The 26,106-nt window shown below is 44.4% G+C and overlaps 1 protein-coding gene across 1 annotated transcript in view; it reads left to right on the forward strand.

Annotated features, from left to right (window-relative positions):
• The window catches only part of LOC144763175 (amine sulfotransferase-like), a 381,067-nt gene that overhangs the window by 180,061 nt on the left and 174,900 nt on the right, over positions 1-26,106 (forward strand). Inside the window, exon 4 of the mRNA XM_078648521.1 lies at positions 23,364-23,496. Coding sequence (XP_078504647.1) covers positions 23,364-23,496 — 133 coding nt within the window. The remainder of the gene's footprint in view (positions 1-23,363; positions 23,497-26,106) is intronic.

Below are 26,106 nucleotides of genomic sequence, written 5' to 3' on the forward strand. Positions count from 1 at the left end.
ATCCCTGAAAATAATATATGTTTCAAGAGAGGAATAAACATTTTGGTGGAGCTACGTTAAATCTGCAAATTCTGCCTCCTTTTCCTCCTCAAAAATATTTTTTTCTGATCCCTGGTGTGTGATCCCATTTAAGAGCAATTCCTGGATTTCTTGGTTGTGGCAGAGAAGACACAACCCTTTCTAAAAAAAACTTGCTCTCCCAGCTCACTGGTGACCAGATTTCTGATAGCAACTCTGCCTACAATGTTGCAGCTTACTTCACATTTTGCTGAAATGCTCTTAAAATTGAGATTTCCAGCATAAAGATGTTGACATAAACAAAATAATTGAAGCATCATTTTGATTATTACCGTGCTTCCTACCTCCCATAAGAGGAGAAATCGAACATGAAAAGAATGTAGAGCTCGAGTGATTTGATATTTACCACTCTAAAACTTTCCAAAATACCCGATTTTTATCTTTAATTCTCCAACACAACATAAATGCTAATGTACTTCTTTTGCATATAGCCTGGAAATGCAAACCATGTGCGCTCTATGATAAACTGGGTGTAGTGCTTATAGCAGCATGCAAGATATTTTTCACACCTAACCAAGCAGTTATTACAGATGTGTTTTCTGTTGGTCACGAGTTATAAATGAAAAAATGATACATCACGATTTTAATACAAAGCATTCACACTCTTAAAAAGTTCCTTTTGTATGGAAAAGTATAAAAGCTCAAAACCATCTTAGAAGCTGGTCAAACTTTGCCACATTTACATTTATCCTAAGGTTTTTTTCAGTTTTTTCTTTTGGCAGAATGTGTGAGGTGTTAATTCTAGTGCCTCAATTTTCAGACCTGGAACTAGGGTGGTCAAATTTTGAAGAGAAAAATATCAGTCATTTGTTGTTTTAAGACTTTGCAAAGACTGGTGCACGATACTAAAGGCAACTTGAAACAAAATCACATGTATTTATTTGTAACATGACTGTTCTGTCTTTGTTTACTATAAGTATTATAATAAACACAGAGAGGGCAGTTGCTCAAGTAAGGCACAGAACAGGCCCTGGTAAGGTGTCATGCTTCAGCACTGGGCACTCCTCGTCGGGCCGGCGCTGCAATGCCTGACAGGCCCCTCACTGGGAGCTCTATGACAGAGATCTTCTGATCATAAAGCTGTATGATGAATGTAAGTGAGGGGTGATTTAGGGTGTGGTAAGGTGATTTAAAAGGGGTTAAGATAACCAAGGACCTTAATAAAGTAGTGGTCTCTTAACGCATTAAAAACAGGGAAGCTATCTCAGGTGATAATGTACGCGAATATCTATAGTAAGTGGAGGGTGAGGTCAACATGTTTCATGCCTAGTATGCCAGGAGGCTCAATAGCATTTTATCAGGATCAGCAGGTACCTACCCTATAAATAAAGACTGTGGGGCCAAAAAGGCATCAAAAGACAGGCTACCCACTTAAACAGTAAATACTACACTGACTGCGGTGCAGAGAGGCTGATTCCACCTGAAAGAAAAAAAGGTGAAAAAGACCATGAGAGATCTGTTGTCAACCAGTTATTCAAAAGAGCTGACAATGTTTTGAAAATAGTCCCACCGGTTCATAGTGCTTCCCAACTGGTACAGGTCAAAACATTTGAGGGAAATTGTTACCCTACACAATGAAATATTATAATATCCCCTTTGTGATGTGCCAGGAGCAGTGATGGGGTGACAAAACAATGCTGTAATAGAATAAGTGTCACTAGTCATGTGTACCAACAAGTTGCCTCATACACTTGTGGTAATGTAGGAAAAGGTTTGGTAAAGTTACCCAGAGATCGGGTGAGAAATACCCCTTAGATGAGGCAGAGGACTGGGTCTAGGTGCAGACCAGCAAGTGCCAGTAGGTATAGAAAATCTTCTACATTTTTAAAATTCACATAATATCAGAGCACACACAATACGACATCTAGATAACCTCACGTGGACTTTGTAGTATAATCACCTGGTACCTACACTCCTCTGCCGACCTGGAGGTAAGAAGTGAGGAGGTTACCATGAGTTTAAAGAACGTCAAATAATCATATTCAAATTACTCTGGTGTGGCTGCTTATTAATTGGCAACATCCGGAGCAGCTGGACTTGTTCAGGATGGCCATTTGTATTTATCCGCAGCTAGACACAGTCCTCTGCCTCACCTAAGTGTGTTTCTCACCTGATCTCTGGGTAAGTTAACCCTCCCTTTTACAAGATTACCTGGGTTGTGGATAACCACAAACTTTCACCCACCCAGCGTTCCCCCATATATTTGGATAAAAACGGTACCTCACTTGTGTGGGTAGGCCTAGTGCCCGCAACAGGAAACGACCGAAACGCAACATGGGCACATCATTCAAGTGAAACTGACCCTTAGTCCTCAATGTGTCTAGCTCTGGATTTTCAAGCCTTGCTCAGCCGGACCTACAGAATCCTAGCAAACCTATACATTTTTTCAAACTGGACACCGAGGGTAATCCAGCATTGGGTGCCATGTGTGGCTCACACGAGGTTCTGTTACCTTGCAAACCTCAAACTTTGTAAAAAAAACACAGGTTCCTCATATTTCTGAGATGGGAAGTTCTGGAATAAGTGGGGAGCCGCAAACTTCCACCCACCCAGCATTTCCTCAAAATCTCTTGATAAAATTGGTACCTCACTTGTGTGGGTAGGCCAAGTGCCTGCGCAAGGAAACCACAATAAACACTACGTGGGCACATCACATTTTTCCAGTGAAAAGTGACCCTTTATTTGGATGTGCCTAGCTGTGGATTTTGGACCCTAACTCAGCTTGCACCTAAGGAAACCTAGCAAACTTCTACATTTTGAATGCTAGACACCCAGGTGAATCTAGGATGGGGTGGTTTGGACGGGGTGGCTTGTGGGACTCTTCCCAGGTTCTGTTACCCAGAATCCGTTGCAAACTGAACATTTTGTAAAAAAAAAAAAATCCATATCTCCCAATAAAAATGGTACCTCGCTTGTGTCGATCGGTCTGGTGCCCGTTACAGGAAACGTCCCAAAACGCAAACTGGCACATCACATTTTCCCAGTGAAAACGGGCCCTTTTTTTCGCAATGTGCCTAGCTGTGGATTTTGGACGGTAGCTCAGCTGGCCCCAAGGAAAGTCTATCAAACCTGGACATTTTTTTTAAACTAGATACCCAGGGCATTCCAGGATGTGCTGACTTGTGTGGCTTTCACCAGGTTCTGTTACCCAGAATCCTTTACAAACCTCAAACTTTGGCCAAAAAAACACATTTTTCTCACATTTCTGTGATGGAAAGTTCTAGATTCTGCGTGGAGCTGCAAACTTTCACCCCCCCAGCATTCCCCCAAGTCTCACGATAAACATGGCACCTCACTTGTGTGGGTAGTCCTATTGCCCGTGACAGGAAACGCCACAAAATGTACTGTGGAGACTTCAAAATAATCCATCACAAAAATCCTCTCTTTTGTGAGAGAGACATCTACGTTTTTGGTCCCAGGCTTGGCAGGCATCTAGAGAAAATGTACCAAACCTAGATATTTCTGAAAACTAGAGACTGAGGGAAGACCAGGGAGGTATGGAGTGCATGGATCTCTTCCCAACCTCAAATGTAACTTAAAAAAATCACTTATTCCTCACTTTTCTGGGTGGGAAAGTTGTGGGATCACCAGACCACAGCAAATTTCCCCCCAATCAGCATTTCCCCTGGTCTCCCGATAAAAATGGTACATCACTTGTATGGCTAGGCCTAGTGTCCGGAATGGAAATGGCCCAAAACCCACTGTGGAGACTTGAAAATTATCGATTGCAAAACTGTCTTTTGTAAGGGTCACCTGCGTTTTTGGTCCGGGCTCGGCGACCATCTAGTGAAACTTACCAAACCCAGACATTTCTGAAGGAAGACTCCAGAGGAATCCAGGGAAGTGTGGCTTTTGTGGATCTCCCAACATATTCCTACCCAGAATCCCCTGCAAATCTCAAATTTAGCTAAAATAAACACATTTGACTCACATTTCTGCGTGGAAAATTTGTGGGATAATCGGACTGACACAAATTTCCTTCCACTCAGTGTTCCCCTAGGTCTCCTGATAAAAAACGGTACTTCACTTGTGTGGGTGGGCCAAGTACTCGCAACAGGGAAGAGCACAAAAGGTATTAATTGGACACCGGAATTATCTATCACTAAATTACCTTGTTTTGCAAGGGGGTCACCTGCGTTTTTGGTCCCGGCCTCACTGGCCATTTAGCAAAACCTACCAAATCCAGACAGTTCTGAAAGCAAAGGTGCCCCTATATAACAAAACAACCAGGGGGGTCAGCTGCATTTTTTGTCCAGAGCTCGGGTGCCATGTAGGGAAACCTACCAAATCCAGACATTTCTGAAAACTAAACACCCGGGGCAGTCTAGGGAGATGTGGCTTCCGTGGATCCCCCAATGTTTTCCTACCCAGAATCCCCTGCAAACCTTGAATTTAACAAAAAAATCCAATTTTGCTTACATTTCCTTGTGGAATCACAGCGCCGGGACAAATTTCGTACCATCCAGCATTCCCCTCGGCTTCCCGATATAAAAATCTCTCTTGTGTGGGTGTCCAATGCAGAGCCAGCCTAAAATGTTTATAATAAAAATACAGCGCTTAGAGCTCGCTTTTCTATCCCCTCAATCTCTATGTTTTTGGCCCTTCTCAGTCCCAGGCTCTTGGCCCACCCAAACAAGTATCATTTTACTCACTGGGTGGTAGGAAAAGTGTGGAAAGTGTCCTGGAGCCCTTCGATGTACATGAGCACTGTAGCATTGGACAGCTCCCGGACGTCCTATGCATGGAAAGAGTTAAAAGCTTGATGACTTCCTCACTTTTTACCTCCAGGTCAGCAAAGGAGGGCAGGTCCCTCGAAGATTATAACACAAGGTCGATGTGACTTAATCTAGATGTTGTATTGTGTGTGCTCTGTTGTTCTGTGTTTTTTTTAAATTCAGGACATTTTTCATACTTACTGGCACCTGCTGTTATACACCAGATTTTATTTATTTGCAGCTAGAAGCGGTCCTATGCCTCACCTAAGGAACGTTTCTCACCTGATCTTTGCCTAAGTTTACCCTCCATTTTACTACATTATCACCAGTGTATGAGGCAACCTGTTGATATGTATAGGCACATGACTAGCTATGCTTATTCTATTACAGCATTGTCTAGTAACACCATCACTGCTTCTCGCGCTAAGTCCATCACGAAGGGGATGTTTTAACATTTTATTGTGTGGGGTAATAATTCGACTCAAATGTTTTTGGCTGTACCAGTTGGGCAGCACTATAAACAGGTGGGACTATTTGCAAAACATTATCAACTCTTTTGAATAATTGGTTGACAACAGGTCCCTCATGGTCCTTTTCTCCTTTTTTTCTTATAGGTGGGATTAGCATTTATGCACCGCAGCAGGTGAAGTACTTACTGTTTAAGTGGGTACCCTGTCTTTTTATGCCTTTTTAGGCCCCACATATTTTATGTATAGGTTGTGATCAGCCTGGTCCTTATGAAATGCTATTTACCCTCCTGGCATACTATGCATGAAACATGTTGACCTCACTCTACATATACTATAGCTATTAGGGTACATTATCACCTCAGATAGCTTCTCTGTTTTTAAGATGGCAAGGGACCACTACTTTATTAAAAGCACCTTGATTCCCTTAGACCCTACTAAATCACCTCTTCGCCACCCTATAGCACCTCCTCACTTGCATTCATCATATGGCTTTAGAAGATCTCTGTCAAAGGCATTGCAGTGCCAGCTCAACGAGGAGCGACCAATGATGAATCATGGCCCCATACCAGGTGTGTGAGGGCACTTTGATTTCATCATTCAGATCTCCCACGATCCGACTGTTTGGACCTGCTGTTCCATCTCTCAGGGCCTGTACTTATTTACTCTGAGTATTAGTCAAGGATTAGTATCTCAGCTATAGAACACATTTAAAAGTGCTTTCTCTTTTTACTTGCTGTTTGAAGTATGTACAGATAAGGGTTGCTAGCAATAAATGATTTTGCTTCTTTTTGTATCGCTGGGAAATAAAAATACTGGTGGTGCGGTAGTAAACCAGTCAGGTGGCAATCTTATGTATAGCTCCTTTGGAGGGCCAACAAGATGGTAAGACTCATCATTGGTCTCACTTCCCTATAGCTTTGAGGGGGTAGCCCCCTAATTATTCTCTGTAGAAGCCCCGGTTGGTGTCAGCAAATTTATAGGTTTTGTGAGAATGTTGTTTTTCTATTTTTTTTTTCTGAAGCACTGGCTTCTAAAAATTGTATTAGCATGGTAGAAAAGCAAAGGGAACCATAACACATAATCAATGAGCATTAGCAAGCTGCAAACACAATGAGGCCAAATTCTGAGTGGCTGGTAACTGGAGGAGGGAGAGACTCAGGGCCAGAATGGGCACTCAAAGCAGCCCTGACTATTTTTCTGACCAGCCACCGGAGAGGGGGAGATGCACATGTGTGAAGCCCTGCTGCTTTTGTTATTGGGGCCGATATTGCAGCACTGCTGCAAAACCGTCCCCCATAGCAAAACTGCAAACATTTGAAATGCCGAATCTTCACATAAAAATGTCATTTCAGAGCATCAGTTTCAACCTCTGCTCTCAAGGAAAAGTAAAAACAGGTTAAAAAAAATCCACAAAAAATATCCACCCAGGAAGCTTGATTCCGCAGAAACCGTGGTGCCGAAAGGCTAGCAAATAAAAAACGTACTTTTCAAATATGCCCCCAAAAAATAAAAATTTCGAACATGGAGCAATGTGTGATGCAGGCAATAGTGTTGCAAAACACGCTTTGCTCACTTTAACATATGGGCCACTGGGCAACGTTCCACAGGAGCTCATGAATTTGCAATGTACTTCTAAAGTTGACCAAAACCCGCAAGTGAATTAGGAACCATTCACCCTCAATCATCAAAAGAAGAGTCAACCACTGTGACATCTAATGAGCGCGTACTTATACCAATGGACAACACAGGCGGCCACATCAATGCTAATTCAGTCACACCTGCCCCAGATAATGGCACACTGGAAAAACAGTACCCAAGCAGGGCGTAAGAAAACAGGAAAGGGGAGCAGTTACTCGGACCATAACATCACGAGACCTGGATACTAATATAATTACCCAACAGGAAGCCTGGGAAAGCAAGCATAACATTCCAGCAACCAATGAAGGGCGCTGATCCAAAACACCCACATTTCAAGCACACATGAACTAGCCAGCAGAATGGGCCACATCTGTCAAGCAATTAAAACAAACACTCATTTGTTGCCACTACCCACTAACTGTATAAAAGAAAGCTCTGAGAGGCACTCTATACAAGTGCAAAATCCAATTTGGCCTCATGTCAATTGATCTGCTCCTAGCAACACTCACGGACAAACAACTAACAAAATAAGACTTTCATCCTGTCTTCATCGCTGGCCACAAACGTTGTCTGTCTCCTATACAATTCCTAAGGTCGTTGGCATATTTTAAACATGTCCAACATGCTCAAAATAAGTTCCACCCTGCAAGGTCTGGACAAAGTAAACAGTAAAGACTTGGACTATGTATAGTTCTTGGCAACAGGACCAATGAAGAATAGGGAATCAACAGAAATAAATTTTCATAATGCAACAGCCATAGTTCTTATAATAAGTCACAGTGCCCGGCTGGAAGAATGGGGAATTATCTTGCTCTGTCCAGCCCCAGAGAAATTACCTCACCTCCTGAACTTGCAGACAATAGCACATTTTACGGGTGAATACAGTCCCTTGACCCCCATACAATTGTGCTAACAAGTGCAAAAAGAGCCTCAGAAGCACATCAACAAACCAGGCACAACTTGAAAGCTACTATATCACCCATGCATGGAACTAGTTGCAGAGGACTCACATCAGCAAGGAATGTGAACTCTGACTGACTTACTGAAGCTCTTCACAATCACTCCTACCACCCACACATCAACAAAAGGCTCCACTGTACTCCTTACCAATCAATCAATCAATCACAAAATTTGTATAGCGCGCTACTCACCCGTAAGAGTCTCAAGGCGCTGAGGGGGGGGGGGGGAGGGGGGCTTGCTACTGCTCGAACAGCCAGGTCTTGAGTTCTTTCCTGAAGGAGAGGTGATCCTGGGTCAGCCGTAGGTGAGTTGGGAGGGAGTTCCATGTCTTGGCTGCCAGGTAGGAGAAGGATCTTCCTCCGACGGTGGATTTCCGAATTCCAGGGACGGAGGCAAGGGCGAGGCTGGCGGATCGGAGCTGGCGGGTGGGTGTGTAGAAAGTGAGGCGGCTGTTGAGGTACCTCGGGCCCAAGTTGTGGAGAGCCTTGTGTGCGTGGGTGAGGAGTCTGAATGTGATCCTCTTGTTGACGAGGAGCCAGTGCAGGTCATTCAGGTGGGCGGAGATGTGGCTGCGGCGCGGGATGTCCAGGATGAGTCGTGCTGAGGCGTTCTGGATGCGCTGGAGTCTTTTCTGGAGTTTGGCTGTGGTTCCAGCGTAGAGGGTGTTCCCGTAGTCTAGACGGCTGGTGACGAGGGCCTGGGTGACAGTCTTCCTGGTTTCGGTGGGGATCCATCGGAAGATCTTTTGGAGCATGCGCAGGGTGTTGAAACAGGATGATGAGACTGCGTTCACTTGCTTGGTCATCGTGAGGGAGGAGTCCAGGATGATGCCCAGGTTGCGTGCGTGGTCCGTAGGTTTGGGTGCGCTGCCCAGGGCAGGGGGCCACCAGGAGTCGTCCCGGGCGAAAGGGGATGGTCCGAGGATGAGGACTTCCATCTTGTCTGAGTTCAGTTTCAGACGGCTGCTCATCATCCACTTGGCTACGTCTGTCATCCCTTTGTGAAGGTTGGCTCTGGCGGTGGCGGGGTCGTTGGTGAGGGAGAGGATCAGCTGGGTATCGTCGGAGTAGGAGATGATGTTGAGGTTGTGCTGGCGTGCGATGGCTGCGAGGGGGCTCATGTAGATGTTGAAGAGGGTTGGGCTGAGCGAGGAGCCTTGAGGAACGCCGCAGATGACTTCGGTGGCTACTGATCTGAACGGGGGAAGGCGGACTCTCTGTGTCCTTCCGGCGAGGAATGAGGTGATCCATTCCAGTGCCTTCTCCTGGATTCCGATGTTGCTGAGACGCTGCACTAGGGTTCGGTGGCAGACCGTGTCGAAGGCCGCGGAGAGGTCTAGCAGGATGAGGGCCGCTGTTTCTCCGTTGTCGAGCAGGGCTCGGATGTCATCGGTGGCTGCGATCAGGGCGGTCTCAGTGCTGTGGTTGGCCCGGAAGCCAGACTGCGAGAGGTCGAGGGATCCGTTCGTCTTGAGGAAGGCAGCCAGTTGCTTGTTGACGGTCTTCTCGATGAGTTTTGCAGGAAACCGGAGCAGCGAGATGGGGCGGTAGTTCTTGAGGTCGGTGGGGTTGGCTGATGGCTTCTTTAGTAGAGCACTGAGTTCGGCGTGCTTCCAGCTCTCCGGGAAGGTGGCGGTGTCGAAGGAGGTGTTGATGCAAAAGATGGTGGATATGGTGAGCCTGGGCATGGACAAAGGCCTAACAATGCCAATTAAAACTGGGTGAAGTCTGAAACTGGGGTCTTCTCCAATTCCCTCTTCCCTTCAAATCTAAGCAAATTGTTGGATAAAGCGCCCTCACAGCCTCCAAAATTGAGACATCTCCTGACTTAACACAAATATGCTGATTATATAGTCCTTATGAATTTAACCCCAACTGGTCTTCATTCACAGTGTTTCCATGTCTGCACTTTGACTTTTTCTATAATCTCTGCAGGGGTGGGATTACATTCCTAGCTCCAACGTGCCCCCAAGGGTCAGGGCAAATCCTAAACACTCTTAAAAGTGTGACCTACATCCCTGCACAGGTCTTTATTCAATGCAGTTCCCTGCCTATACTTTGCCACGATCTTTGCTGGGGTGGGACTACATCCCCCGGCTCCAATGCGCCCAGGAGGGGTGGGACCGATCCTGAACATGCTCAAAAACGTGAGCTGCATCCTACAGTGCGGGACTTCATTCAAAGGGATTCCCTGCCCACCCTTTTACTCTCATATCTGCTTTAGTGGGGCTACGGCCCCCCGCTCCAACAAGGCCAGGAGGGGTGGGGCCGATCCTGAGTACACTTAAAAGCGGTACCTGCATACCGCAGCATTGGTGTCATTCAAAGCGGTTCGGTGCCTACACTTTGACTTTTGCCATCATCTCTGCTGGGGTGGGACTACGCTCCAACATGCCAAATAGGGGTGGTTCTGATCCTGAATACCCTTAAAAGCATGACCTGCACCCCGCAGTGCAGGTCTTCATTCAAAGTCATTCCCTACAGGCACTTTGACTTTTGACACAATCTCTGCTGGGGTGGGACTACGTCCCCAGCTCCACTGTCCCCAGGAGAGGCAGCGCTTAACCTGAAAGTGCTTAAAAGCGCAACTTGCGGCACCGGTCATGCACAAGACACATCCGGCCATGCGCCAGGGCAAAGACCAGGCCAAGATAGCCTGTCTTCGTCCTTCTTCACCTGTCATTGGCCAGAAGATGCTTGGCTGGGTCACCCCTCTCGGCTTTTCTGGTTGCTGCTGAACAACAATATTGGTGAGTCCACCTTGAGTATATTGCTTTGGTTGCAGGGACTGTCTCCATTACTACTATCTGGTTAAGAACCATGGAAAAGCACATTCTTGCTGGAGAAAACGAGAGTGCTACTGTCAAACCTCAAATTGGTACAATGTTGGATTTATTCCTGGCTCAAGCGCGGAGCATAGTTGCCAAGGAAATAGATCTGGTGGAGAGGCAAATGTCCCTTAACATGGGGATGGTGCTTAGTACCACCCCAGTCAGGGATTTCTCAGGTGGCCTCTTCAAACTTCTATAGACCACCCACTCCTGAGGCTATTAACTAAGTTCCCCTTATGATTATGAACAGTGTGTACTCTACAGAGGTGGCTTTGAGCACTTGTTCTTTCTAACCACCAGCTGGGAAGAAGAGAAAGACCAAGCAAGAGCCTGGCTCTGGTCACACCCAGAAGCAGGGGTGCACTGCCCATTTCTCTGTCAGTGTACGTAAAACAACAGGCCCTAGTCCTCCACAGGCTGAGCTGTTTCACATTTCCAGTCATAGGGAGAGAGGTGCAGTACCAAAACTGGATCCAGAAAGGGCCATGGAACAAGTTAAAACCATTGTGACATCCTCAATTGCTTCTCTGATGGTCAAGATGTGCTCCCTGGAAGGGGCTATCCTGGAATTATCTTCTAAGCTAAATTTATTACTGGCTCCTTCAAAACCCATGCAAACCCGTGGCCTAGTTCCCACCAACAATAGGGCCAGTTGCATCAATACCAACTGTAGCCCATAAAAGAGGTCCTTGTTGCCCACTGAAATATTAGTTTACAGCGCAGACACATCTACACCACCCCTGAGGATAGGAACCATGCTCACAAGAATCAATGGTAAAGTTGGCCAAGGGGAAAAAGGATAAGTTTGGCCCAACTGCATAAATACACCTTATTTTCAGAAACCAAAGTACCAGGATCGTACCACAGGCAACCAGATGTGCTTGAACTTACCACCTGACTGCAGTCCATATGTGGTGGTTCTAGTTGGAGTATCTCCACTTCCCTCTCATACGGACAAATCTTACTAGAAATTTGAAGATAAAGCTTGCCATTGGCTTTCATGGAACACTGATTTTCCTATCAATGAGTATGATGATATACTACTGGTTAGGAGAATTATTTTGAGTGGTCAATCATCAAAATTGATAGATAGTGGAGTGGTGTGGCTCACTGGTTAGAGGCGGCAGACCCGGAAGCAGAAGTCGGCCCTGGACCAGGGTTCGATTCCCGACGCGGCAGGGTCGTGGACCAGGGTCAGCGGACTCGATAATTCTCGCCTCGGTGCCTACTCTAACCAGGGGTCCCACTCGGCAACTCTGGGCATTAGCTTGCCTAATCTCCACAACGGCCCCATCAACGCCGGGGATGCCTGGCTCCACCATGCGGATTCCCAGCAGGGACCATCCCACAGGGAAAGCCAGGACGGGTTCCCCAGCGGTATACAGCGCCAGGACGCCGACTGGCAACAGTGCGCTTTACAAGTATACACATTACATATAGAGACTGTGTCTTAATAAATTGTAGGCACCCGAGCATGGTTTTTTGCCTGTTCAAAACTGGTAGCAGGCCTCGCAATTTAGGAGCAGCTCCCAGCATCATTCCCCAAGGTTATTTTTATAAACCCAATCCTCCAAGACATAAACCCAATCCTCCAAGACAGCTGAGCGAGAGAGGGATTTTATCATACCAAACGTATGCTCCAGAAGCCTTCATCGAACCTACCCACAATAGATATATACCTCTATCAGGCCTGGATGTCAATTATTAACTCTCTCCCTCTCTGGATCAGGACAGAGGCTATGGAAGCAGGAACCAGTACTGATGGACCACAATCTCTTGCAGTTGATGGCTACCTAAGTATAGGGTCTGAAGCACATAGCTCCTCTGATATTGGTGACGTGATGCAATCCCCCACTGTTGAAGGCTTACCACTTCTAGCGACTGATGCCCTTATTTTGTCTACCAGTAGTGGCCAAGAGATTACTGTCAAAATCTACACTAAGTTTGTCTCTTGGAATCTTGCTGGCATTATGAACAAACTTGCATACCCAGACTGGTGTAACTTTGTGGACCAATATGACATTTGCATGTTTCAAGAGACCGGGCGGTTATCCCACAATTGCAATCTGGCTTCGCTAGCATTGATCAACTAGCATCTTCATCTTTTAAAAAAAAAAAAATGTTATCCTCATATTGCGATTTTTTTGATAAGGAGGCCTCGGGAGTCTGATGGTTCTTCGCTCTAGGCCTTCACTACCCCGCTGTTGTCGGTTGTACTTGGGGATTATACCCTTCTTTGTTATGACCAATCATTTACTCCTCTTACCCTTTATCGTCTTCAATAATTTCGGAGTTTGGAGAGGAGCTAGCCTGTTAGGCTACTCAGCAGGAATCATTCCTGCCTGGAAATGATTGTTTCCGCATTAATCATTGGACTTATTATTTCCGATGTCTTACTGATCTGTTTGGAAATGCTGTTCCCAAATTTCCCAGAATCTCGTTCTCTTGGATTTTTTCCCTTTCCTATCAAGTTTGTTAAATTTTATTATGGAATTTAGCCAATTATTATGTGTAGGCGGTGCTGGTTTAACCCAATTAATGCATATCTCCCTTCATGCCAGCAGAATTAACATGAACATCAGATTTTCCTGATTTTTACTTAAATTACCCATATTAGTTTCGCTTTTGCTATATATCCCAAAAATAATAAGAGGGGTTTCTTACAGTTATCCGGGTTCCCATTACCATGGTTAGTGTCTTACCAATCTCGGTCCAATAGGGTGAGAGTACTGGGCATTTCTGGAACATGTGAATATCATCTGCTTTTGCCTCTCCGCACTTGGGACATGACTTAATATTTGTATCTTTAAATTTAGACAGTCTTTTTGGGGTCCAATATGCTCTGTGTATTGTGAAGAGGTGATTTCTTTTTAGAGAGGCTGGTTTTACACAGGACCAACATTTTTCCGTAGATTTCTTCCAGATAGATTGTAAGTCTAGATCTTGATCAAGCATGTCTCTTCTCCATATTGATTCCGGTATTAAGAATTTTTTTTCTCCTGATTCAATGAAGGTCCAATACCATTTTGATATTTCTTTCTTTATAGGTGTTATTTTTGTCATTTCAAGTTCAAGATCTTCGTTGTCATTTTTTCCTTTTGGTAGGGAATTAACCCAGCTACTCAGTTGGTAGAATTTGAATTTTGATAGTTTGCCTTCGGTAATCGTGAATAGATCATTCCACGAAATTAGAGCGTTTTCTACCAGCAGTTGTCCCCATCTTTCGATTCCTGCTTTTTTGAGCGGTATCGCCAAAGAGTCTCTCAAGCAGTCTGGAGTCCCAGGGGAGTCCCATATTGGGGCTATGTTACTATAATACGCCATATTTACTATGTTTCTGATTTGACTCCACAGTTTTGCAGCATTATGTAAGATCTTTACCTTTACTTTTTTGAAATATTTTGGGTGGCCAAACTTGAAAAGAAAATGGTCTATTCCATTCGTCATAATCTGTAGGAAATTTGGGTATGATTGATGTTTCCTTAGAAGGGATCTAAAGTTCTTAAATTGAAACGATCTGTAATATTCGTGTATATCAGGGCTTGCTATTCCGCCTTGCTCTTTCCTTCTTCTGAGTTTATTCCAAGCTATCCTCGTACTTTTTGATGCCAAGATGAAACTGGATATTTCTCCTTGGATCTTTTTCAGGGATTCTTTTCTAAATTCTAATGGAATAGTATTAAAAAGGTATGTAAATTTAGGAATAATGGTCATTTTTACTGCATTGGATCTTCCTAGGAAGCTTAGTGGTATTCCTGACCAGACTTTAAGGAGTCTTCTCATTTCCTTGGCTACTATATTGAGATTCAGTTGAGGGATGTTTTTTGAGATCTTTTACCAGTGTAATTCCCAGATATTTTATTTTATCCCTAGTGAATGGGGTGTTGTGGCTCGTGTTCCAGCTCATTGACTCAGTTTTATCCTTATTTGTTAGATATCCTGAGACTTTGCCAAACTTGTCCATCATATCTTCTATTGGTTGGTTGGAATTTTCATAGTTGTCTGTAAACACCATTAGGTCATCTGCGTATAATGCCACTTTTTTTGACCAGTTTTGATGTATGAAGGGTGTTATTAAAGAATGGTTTCTGATCGAGCAGGCCAGTGGCTCGATATATAAGTTGAGAAGTAGTGGCGACAGTGGGCAACCTTGCCTGGTGCCCCTTTGTATTTTGATGTTGTCATTCAAAATTCCGTTGACTATTATTTTAGCCCTCGGGTTCTTATACACTTCCCTAACCATATGGCCAAAGCTTTCTCCTAGTTTGTTTTTCTCAATGATTTCATTTAGAAATGCCCAGTTGACTCGATCAAATGCTTTGGCTGCGTCATAGGTAATTATAGTTAACGGTAGTTTTTCACAAGTGGCAACATCCACTACTGCGAATAATTCGTGAGTTATCTCCTGTATTTGTCGTCCTTTTATAAAACCTTTCTGATCAGGATTGATCAACTTTGGCATTAGCTTGGCCAGCCTTTTAGAGATAACTTGCATGAATAGCTTGTAGTCACAGTTAAGTAACGAAATAGGTCTATAAGACTCACATAGTTTTGGATTTTTTCCAGGTTTCAGGATAATGCTAATTGTCGCATCGTTCCAGGAGTCAGGTATTTTTTCGTGATCTAAGTATACGTTATTCATAATTTCTACTAACTGATTAACTAGGGATTCTTTTAAAGCCATGTAGAATTCATTTGGTAGGGCATCAAAGCCTGCAGCTTTTCCTTTTTTCAAGTCCCTTATAGCCGCTCTGACTTCCTCGGGTTTAATTTCACTGTTTAATTCTGATAGTTCTTCTTCTGTTAATGTAGGAAGTGATATGGCGTCAAGATATTTCCTGATCTCTTCTTTTGTTGGATTTATGTCTTCTTTGTATATACTAGAGAAGAACTTTGTGAACTCTTGTCTTATAGTGGCATCATTTGTGCTTTGTGATATTTGGTCTTGGAACTGAGTCTGAATGCATGGTATATAATTCCTTGATTGGTCCGTTTTAATTTTCCATGCCAGCATTTTCCCGCACCCTTCCCCGTATTCATAGTTTGATAGTTTGCTGTTTTCCCATTTTTCTTGTACTATGTTATCCAAATATCCGGCTAGGGACTCTTTAAGTTTGTGGCTCTTCTCAACTAGATCTTCCTTTGGCTCTAAACAATTTCCGGTCTCTAATTGTGTCTCTATTCCCTTAATTTCTGTTTCCATTTTCATGATGTCCTGTTTTTAGATCTTTGTTTTATGAGCTCCTAAACTAAGTAGTTTCCCTCTGATCACGGCCTTGTAGGCATCCCATGTAATCCGTTTCGAGGTGCCGATTGCATTATCCTCAAAATAGTTTGTAGAGACAGTTTCAAGTTGGTTCACATTTTGTAAGCCTTTAAATATAGACCGTTCTACGGTCCATCTGGGGAGGGTTTGATCTTTGGTAGTGAGATAATTAATTGTACTGCTGAGTAGTCTGATAGATGAGCTGGGAGATGTTCAATACTCTTAACACTATCTTGGAGACTCCTGCTTGCTAGAAAGAAATCTATTCTTGACCTGTGGCCCAGTTTTTTATTATGGAATGTGTAAGGATGCGTCTTCTCTCCTTTTTGTTTCCACATGTCCTCCAGGTCTAAATCTTTTTTATAGATTCCTAACCACTCTCTCATTTTGGGTAAATTCATGTGTTTGTTTGGAGGTAGTCTGTCGATTCTAGGATCGGGTATAATGTAATAATGTCCCCCTATTATTATCGGGGCGTTAGTTGTAAGGAGTTCCGAGTAAAGTTTTTGGAGATGAGTAGAGTCATCCAAGTTCGGGCCGTAGTATCCAGCTATATTTAAGATATTGTCTTCTATCCTGATTTTAGCCACTACCCATCTACCTTTGTTATCTACTACTTTACTCTCTACCTTGGCTTTTAGCGATTTTTTTATGATAATTGCCACCCCCTTTATGTTACAGTCTTGCGTAGTGTGTATGCAAACATCTACCCAGTTTAGCTTTTTTATTATTTGGTCTCACTCAGCACTCACTAGATGAGTCTCTTGGAGGATAATAATCTCACTTTCCACTTCCTTTAAGTATTCCAGGATTCTTTGTCTTCTATTAGGGGTTCTGAGCCCATTAACATTCCATGAGAGGACTTTGATTGTTTTTTCCTTTATTTTTTTAAGTCTGGTACTATATCTTCCTGAACAGGGCTAAGGCAAATATTATATAGTCTAGATGACTCCCTTTTGCTCCTTTTTTTGTTTTGTTTTATGAGGACATTTTTTATAAAATGTTTCCCTAGTTTGCTCCCCACCCGTGTCTTATCATAACTTGCTTTATTAAGTGAAAGTGTGGATTGTTTTTCCCACCCTGAGGAAGCCTCCCTCTTTCTTCTTTTGGGTAGTAGCTCCACCCAATTCGTGCTCCGGTTTCACCACTTATTTAGTTTATATGCTTATGTGATCACTTTCTTTCTTTATATTACAGGTTTATTTTAATGCCTCTTTACGCTATTGTAACATATTCCAGTGTCATCATTCTTTTTTTTTTTTGTTTCTTTTTATGTTAGCGTGTTTCTCTAGTCAACACGCTAGCATCTTCATCTTGGAAGGGCCGGGAATTAGGGGGCCTTGAAACCACCTTGGCACTTACTTCTAAAGTAATTGATCTTGACTCTCTTGTGTCATTGTGCAGTTTTCTTTTGGGGTCTCGTTATGTTTGTGTAATGTGTGTTTTGGGCATGAAGTTAACAAGGCCAATCTAGCCACCGTTGAACTAATCAATGCCCACCTGCCATCCCTTCCTGTTGACATTTTCAAAAATGGGGCGTGCAATTTTCTTTGTTAACTGCAAACCCCTTGGCATCGCCACTGGCACCCTTAGAGCTGAAGAGGCTGAAGCGTGGTCATTGCCTGTGCTTTCTCTTTCGCCAATTAGAAAATGGTCCACTGCTTCCCAGCAACTAAACATGTTTGCTCTTAACAATGGCCTGAGAGCCTATAATGGGAGAACACCATCAGACAAGGGGAGGCACACATTTATTTGGCAGAGAGGTACTAGTAGTATTGATTATATATTGATGGCTATCAGATTGTAGCCACAATTAATAGATATGGAGGTGAGTTCTCAGCAGAACAATGGCCATAACACTCTTGACATTACCTTGAGCCCAATAGTTCCAAACATTTCAACCTATAATAATGAACCATGTGACAGGAGGCTTACACCTACTAGAAACAGTCGTAGGTTAAAATGGAGTGTTGTTGCTGCCACTCCGGCCATTCAGATGCAGATTTTCGAGGTACTCACTACTGCCCTGGAAGCTGTGCTGGCCATGGGAGGAAACTCTCTTGTAGCGTCTTTGGTGGATTATAATGCCATTCACAAATTCATGTTTTGTTCTTTAAATGGGCTTTTTATCGTGGAGTCTAGGTCTCTCCCTAAGTGGGCCAAAGTTGCTCCTTGGTGTTGTAAGATACCAAGGTGTGCTTTGACAGTTGCAATCAAAGGTTGGTCCAGAGCCCTAATACCGGACGTCAGGGCCTCATATAAAGCTACAATAAAAAAGGGTAAACAAGAGTATGAAATGGCCAAATGAGGAGTTCTATTCATAGCCGGTTAAAGAGAAAGACTACCACTCCTTTTGGAAAATATTGGCTGGCAGGACACTGGAATCCACCGCTCTAGTCACAAGTAATATTCTTCGCCTTTGCTGTCTTCTGTCTGGGATTGGCCTGAAGTTGCGGGTTCTGCCTAGGAGAGGGCAAAGACTTTGCTGTGTATCTGCTTGAAAAAGATCTCCAAGTACTTGAAGTGGAGCTTGCCTCCTGTTTTGAAGTCTCAGGGACACAAAGACTTCACCACCAGCTCCCCTGAACTTCCTGCTGGGAGGTCTGACCTGTCAAGAGGTGCCTGTTCCTGAGTTGGGCCTCTAGGGGTTGTTCTTGCTGCCTGGAGCTGGGAAAAGAGAAGCAACTACGGAAGCGTGAGGCACCCATTTCCAACGCAACACTGTGGTGCGGGAAGAATGTCCACGCATTACCATCGCGCTGCTGAAGAAACAGTCACAGCACCGCCCGTGGCAGGAGAAATTGCAGCACGCCGAGTCTCGTGTATCGATTCCTGAAGTCCGAGATCACAGCACCAACTCCGATACGGGCCCTGCTGTGCGACTGCAAGAACCAACGCTTCATGGGAGCGTGGCTGACGAGATCAGTGCAGCACGGTTGCGGGCCCATCGAGAACCAACGCATCACACCGGGGAGCCAAGTCTACAGCAATGCCGGGGCGCATTGTAAGGAACCAACCCATCACCTCCCCTGGAGACAGAAAGCAGCGCATCACCTTCCCTGTGCATCACCTGCCTTGCGGCTATTTTTGATTATGATTTTGACACATCCTAGGTACTTTGAATTGAAAGTGTTGCACCTATAGTGTGCTATAGACAAAACTGTTTTTACCTTTTAGAAGTCAAATCTTGATAACTGTATGTTGGATTTTTGTCATTTTGGTCTTGTTTGGTTTAGATAAAGATGACTTATTTTTCTAAACTGGTGTGGTGTCCATTTGTAGTGTCTTCACTGTATTAATGTATGTATGCACAAATGCTTTACATACTACCTCTGAGATAAGCCTGCCATGCTTGTGCCAAGTTACCAAGGGGGTGAGTAGGGATTGTCTAAGGATGAAACTCCCTTACCCTGACTAGAAGCAAGGGTCCATACTTGGACAAAGGTACCTACCTCTGCCAACTAGAGACCCCCATTTCTAACAGAGAGCAATTGGTCAGTGGCTCACATGATGTGCCCATTAGGTCTTTTTGTGGCAAAATAAAAGGCCTGCAGGGAAATATATGTTGCAAACCTTTGAGTGACCTAACCACAACAGGTGACTTGAACAAAGAAGATTGGTCTGGCAACCACAAAAAGACTGAAATGGTGAAATGGAGGTAGCTGTGCTGAGAGCAGGGCCCTGCTGGGCGAAGGATGGACCACACAGAAGAACCTGATAAGGGGGTGCAGATAGAGGACTGATATTCCTATATGAACACCATGCCACAAATATATCCCACTGGCTGGTGTATACCTACTTGGTGCTAGAATAACATCACAGACTTTATGAGTAAGTCTGAAATCTGTCTACTGTCACCACTCAATTTCCACTCATAAAGGTGAAAGGTGTGCAGGTTTGAGTGCATGACTCTCCCCTGTTGTTGCAACAGAAGATCCTCTTGATGAGGCAGACTGATCGGGAGACTGAAGCTCACGCTCAACAGCTCGGAATACCAGACTTTCCATGCCAAATTCAAAACCACAAGAATGATTTGGACCCAGCCATTCCTGATCTTTTTGAGAACTCTGGACAGATGTGGTACCGCTCAAGACTAAAAGCGTCTCCGAGCAAAAGAATTGTTGGATACTCCAGCGCACAAAATTTCAGACATTGCAAGTTCTTTGCGATGGCGAACAGATCTAGCTATGGCTCTCCCCAGTCTTGAAAGAGACCTTGCATCACCTCTGGATGGAGATGCCATTATTGATCCACTAGGCATCGTCTACTGAGTTTGTCCACCCTGACCGTCAGGAAGCCAGCTAAGTGTTGAGTCACCAGGGAAACACCCTGGTGCTCCAGCCATGTCCAGTGACGTAGAGCCTCTTGACAAAGGATCCACGACCCTACTCATCCCTGTTTGTTGCAGTACCAGATGGCAATTGTATTGTACACGAACACAGGTACTACTCTTCTCTTGTTAGACGGAAGAAAGGCTTTCAATGCCAAGTGGATTATCCGAAGCCCTAACATACTGATGTGAAGACCAGAGGCCTCTGATCTCCCTCCATCACTCCCAGTTGTCTGTCCCAGCCTAGTAGTGACACATCTGTCACTATGGTCAGCTCTGGTTGAGGAAGGTAGAGAGATCTGCCCCTGACCCAATCGTGGTTTGTCACACACCACTGCACATCTTTCACAATTCCATCCAAGAAGTGGACCATGTTGGAGAGATTGACCTGATGCTGTGCCCACTGGAACTTCAGGTCCCACTGCGGAGTCTGTGTATGTCAATGGGCATATGTTACAAGCAGGATACAGGATGCCATGAAGTCCAACAGCCTCAGTGTCATTCATAACGAAATCCAGGCTAGGGGCTGAAACATTTGTATCAAAGCCTGAATATCCTAGACTCACCAAAACTGCACTTTGTCCAAAACAGCTACGATGAAAGGGAGCGCATTATAGGTAGTCAGGTGTGACTTTGGCACATTGATAGTGAACACCACCAAGTGCAGGAGGTTCAACATAGTCTTGAGGTGGGAGACAACTGCCTATTGTGTGCCCGCCTTTAACAGCTATTCTCAAGGTAAGGGAAAACTGTTATCCCTGACCTCCCTAGATGTGCTGCAACCACCATCATCACTTTGGATAACACTCAATGGGGGCTTGTAAAGCTGAAGGGGAGTACTGCAAACTAAAAAGTGCTCTTGGCCCACCGTGAATGGCAGGTAACATCTGTGGACATGCAAGACGGAGATGTGGAAATATGTGTCCTGCAAGTCAAACTCTACCAGTATCCCGGGTGCAGGGCACGCAGGACTTGAGGGAGCATGAGCATTTGAATTTCTCCTTTATCAGAAATAAATTGTGTAGGCACAGGTCTAGAAAAGTAAGGAGACCTCTCTCCTTTTTGGGCACCAGAAAGTAGCGATATAGAAACCGTGACCTACTTCTGATGCCGGCACCCTCTTGATTGCTCCTTTGGCCAAGAGAGTCAACACTTTCAGATGGAACAAGGAGAGGTGGTCCTCCATCAGCTGTTTGTGAGAGAGTGACATGGGTGTATGAGTTGTCATAAAGGGGATGGAATAACCCCTTTTTACAATTGGATGTTTCCAAACTCCGGTGGTGCAGGTGATGGCCTATCCTGCCCCCCACTGGATGCCTTAGGGCAATCTAATGGGGTTTGGAGGCTGCAGCTGCTGGTGGCAGTGTACTTTGGCTACCTCTCCCACAAGGTCTGTGGGACCCGTGTCCAAGGCTATGAAAAAGCTGGGAAGGTATGAAAAGCGGTTAAAAACTCCTTCTGTGGCAGAAGGTTGACTGAGGTTGACGAGGGGCCATGGAGAAGCTGGCCATAGATCATCTATCCTTAAAGCGCGTCCGCAATGAGCCCGCTTTCTCTCAAAAGAAAGAAGAGTCCTCAAAGGATATGTCCTTTAGTGAGGCTCAGGTATCCCCTGAAAAGCAGGTGCTTCTCAGCCAGGCATGGCGCCAAAGGGCCTCCGACAATGAGATCACTTTACCCAGAAAGTCTGTTGTGTTCAGTCCACATAGTATGTTGAAATTTGCTGCATCTCTCCCCTCAGTAATGACTTCGGAAAGTATGGTTTGGCCTCCTCCAAGTCCCAGATCATATGGGAGTATCGGCCCAAGAGGCATTCGTTGTTCACTGACCACAGTGCAAGGCTGGCAGAAGAGGACATCCTCTTCCAGGAAATATCCTTTACCCTGCAGTTTCAACAAAGACCCGCTTATACAACACAACCCCGACTGTGACTTTACGGCATGTTACTTTAACCCACAAAGTTTTACAATGACTTGCTATAGGAGACGCGTTGTTGGACTGGTGTTGAATTTTAAGTCAAACAACTTCCCTATTGATGCATAAGTTGGAGTTGGAATAGTAAATTATGCTATTACAAAGACCAGCGCCACCTAAATCAAGTCATTGTAATGACTTGCGTGGTAAAGTAACGTGTGGTAACATCAGTCAGGTAGTGACTACTTTTAAAGGCATGTCTGATAAATGCATGTGGGGTTCCTCTGTACAATCCGTCTTCCCAAAGGTATCCAACCTCTTGTATCTCCAATCCCGTGGAGTGGTATGGAACATGTCAGAGTTAACTCCAGAGTTGGCGGCCTAGGCCACGAAGTTCTCCAGGGTGGAGTGCTGGGTAAGGAAACTGGGGTCCCTAGGAGCGGAACAACAGTGGCAGGTAATTGTATTATGCATAGCAGGCCCTGTGCAGGGCTCAGACCAGGCCCCGAGTAGGACATCAGTAAGGGCTTCATTAAAAGCTGGGTTCAGATGGGCTGACTCATGACTGAGCACCTCTGTCAAGACATTCGTCTTGGCTGCCATTGAAGGTCCAAAACCTCAACCACCCTACACACCATCATAGCAAATAGGTGCCCCGATTGATGATTTTTTTTTTCCTTTCTGTCCCCATCACTGCCTGACATTTTGGGTAAAAGCCCAAAATTCAGCTCTGAGTGCCGATGTATGGACAAAAAGAAAATGTGGACTCATTCATTTATAGAACTGAAAAAAAACATGCATTTGGTGTGTCTTCTTTCCCTACTCGGGATTATTTTAGAAGCATTCCATACTAACAGGAACTTTTAATTTTCAGAGCAATTGATACCATAAATGGCCACTATTTCATAGCACTTTTACATGAACATGTGTCTTTAAGTTTACAAGACTGCCAGGAGGTGTAACTAAATATTTGTGCTAGCTCGTTGTTGCTGTAAAGGTATGCTAACCATGTGTATTAAAAGGAAAACGTGTATCAAATCTTTTAATAATTTTGCCAAAAACAAAAATCACCGCCTAAAACTGGAAGCAAAAGAAATATAATATGTGTTTTTGAAATAATTATTCTTTGAGACCTGTTTTTGAATTAATGTATTTGCTTCAGGTTATATATGTGACCAGAAATCCGAAAGATAATTTGGCTTCGTACTTTCACTTTAACAATATGCTACGAAAGTTTGATGAAAACCCAACTGCAATGATGAATGAACACTTTGAGGCCTATCTCAATGGAAAAGGTACTGTATATATGTAGCATATTGAATGATTTTTTGTTAAATGTGAGAATTGGTTTCATTTGCAGAAAACAAGTGGAAATTATTTCTATTACCTGTGCACGTGTAATTGATTCCGATTTAAACCTTAAATCTGTCCTGTCTCTGCATGCGATGAGTTATTTATTTTCAAAGCTGAAACACGCACCAGGAATTGAATAACAGAATAAAAAAAAAAATCAACAAAATTCGAAAACAATGGTGAGTAAGCATAAACGTGTTTAAAGAGAAAAAACACGTTACTCAAAACGAATGAAGACACCTGACATAACAAGAGGGTTGCAGCACTTAGACATTACAGGAAGTCATAGCACATTCCTCATACAAAATACAGGATATTCCTCCTCAGTAACTCGACGGGATAGTATGCAGCAGAGTTGTTCACATCAAGGCTATGTTAATCTATGGGGGATGATGAGATCTAATTGCAGGCTATTTAGATTTGGAAACCTGGTGTCAGAATCCCATTTAGAGAGCAAGCAGGGGCTACTCGGCTAAACAACGAGAGTTGAGGTCTTTTACTCCTGATGTCCCACTGCTTGACCTAACCATGGGTCTTGAGCATCTGGACCAAGTACTGCCTCTTCAGGACTTGATTATCAGAAGTAGAACAGGTCAAGCAGTCCAAGGCTTCTCATGGAGGAGGTAGGTGCAAGGTGTATACGGAGACAAGAATAAAAATACATCCAGTAACCCCAGTAAATAAATGTCCAGCCAAATACTCGCTTTAATGACAAAAATAGTATTTATATAAGAATCTACAGTAAAATATGAGAGAAACAAATAATATACGCAGTCTTTGTAAGACAAGCATGTAAGCATCGTCAGGGTATGGTCCTGAGTCTCACTTTCCTGTCTACTGGCAGTAGTTCTTCCTCATGTGCACAAGGAAACAATCAGGTTTGTCTTAAAAGTTCCACAATGGGATTTTAGAAGGCAAAGTGTTGCAGGCCTGTAGTACTAATTAGTCAAAGCAAGATCCACTAGGGCTCTGCGGCCCAATGATCAGTCTACTGGCTTGTGCTGGTGTTGTGTTACAGAGGACCCCGGGAGCATCTGTGTCATGTTTGGCTGGAATGGATGCCAGCAAAGCGCTTTAGTCATCACACTGCTGACAAGGTGGAAGGGTGTCTACGATGATCCTCTGGTGATGCTGAAAGTCCCTCTGATTCCAAAAATAGGGTTTGATTAATTACTTGGTCTCCAAATCTCAAGCAAATGCTCTGGGTTTAAGGGTCGGAATCTACTGCTCCTCACGGTTGCACATTGCACATGGGCGACGTTCCTCACTCTTCGCAGCGATGCACCAGGGAAAAATTTGGGTGGCACATGCACAAATGCCCTAATGTCCTGATCAGTGCAGCAATGCTTTGAATTCAAGATGGCCCCATCTGGCATATGGGGTTGCCTACTTGGACAGCAAATGGGCAAGCGGCCTAATCAGTGTGGCAAAACTGATCTTGACTATGTTACCCTGTGGCATATCAGGTTGCTGACTTGAGCAGCACCAGGGCAAATGGCCTGAGCAGTGCATCAACACTTATGTTCATGGTGGCCCTTTCTGACATTTGGGGTTGCCTAGTTGGGTAGCACACATGCCTGATCTGTGCAGCAGTCCCACAGGACTGTGAACCCCACACTCCGCTTTGCTGATCCACTTACTCAGCAGGATTCCCCCACTGGACCTAGCAGCCTTCAGGCCTTCTCCTCCTCCTCACAGGGTCCTCTGCTATCAGCAGGCAGGCAGATGATGGCACTTCAGGCTCCAGAGCAAGTGATCTTTATTTTCCAAAACTATTTTAATGAATCTTGCCTAGAAATCATTCAGTTGTGAATACAGTACAATTTGTGTAGATATATAGCATCAGAATATATTGGAGACATAACACAGTAAAGTAACAGTTTCAGATATGGCCATTTAGGCAAACATTCAATAGTGGACATTGTGCATACACTAAACAATAACTGCTCCATGAGGACTGGGGAATGGAGAGTGGGAGGTCGCAGAGTGAGAGTGCTAGTGTGTAGGCCAGTATTATGATTTGACAGGTGTTGTTTTTCGGAGGTTGGGGTCTCAGAGGATGGCGGTGGTCCAAAGAGATGCAGCTCTAGGGCATCCAGTATCATCTCATGTTTGTGTGGGTGACCAGTGATCACATTGGAAGATCATCACTACTGACTATCATCTCATGTGCCTGTATTAGATTGTTCCAGAGGTCAGCTACATGGAGGTGATTGCAACAGCAGGGTGAAGCCCAAACACCGAGTAGTGAGTTTTGCCATTGCTGGTCTAGGGTATCCCCCCCAACAGGACCAGTCATGGGGAGTGATTAAGAAGGCCTTATGTCAATCATGTAATTGTGGAGAGGACCTCAGTCCAGAAAGGATCCAACCATGTTTAGATACAGAGCATCTTGAGTCAGGTGTGCAGGCTTCAGCTGGCAGCAGAAGCAGTTCAGAGATGAAAACGGTACCCTCAGACCCACTTTTCAGTTCACTTTCCGTGCCTGAGGAAGGACTCTCAGATGACTGCCTGCTGCTGTGGCCTGTTGTCCTCTCCACAACACTGCTCTG

The sequence above is a fragment of the Lissotriton helveticus genome, chromosome 6 (assembly GCF_964261635.1).
Source record: "Lissotriton helveticus chromosome 6, aLisHel1.1, whole genome shotgun sequence".
Taxonomy (NCBI): domain Eukaryota; kingdom Metazoa; phylum Chordata; class Amphibia; order Caudata; family Salamandridae; genus Lissotriton; species Lissotriton helveticus.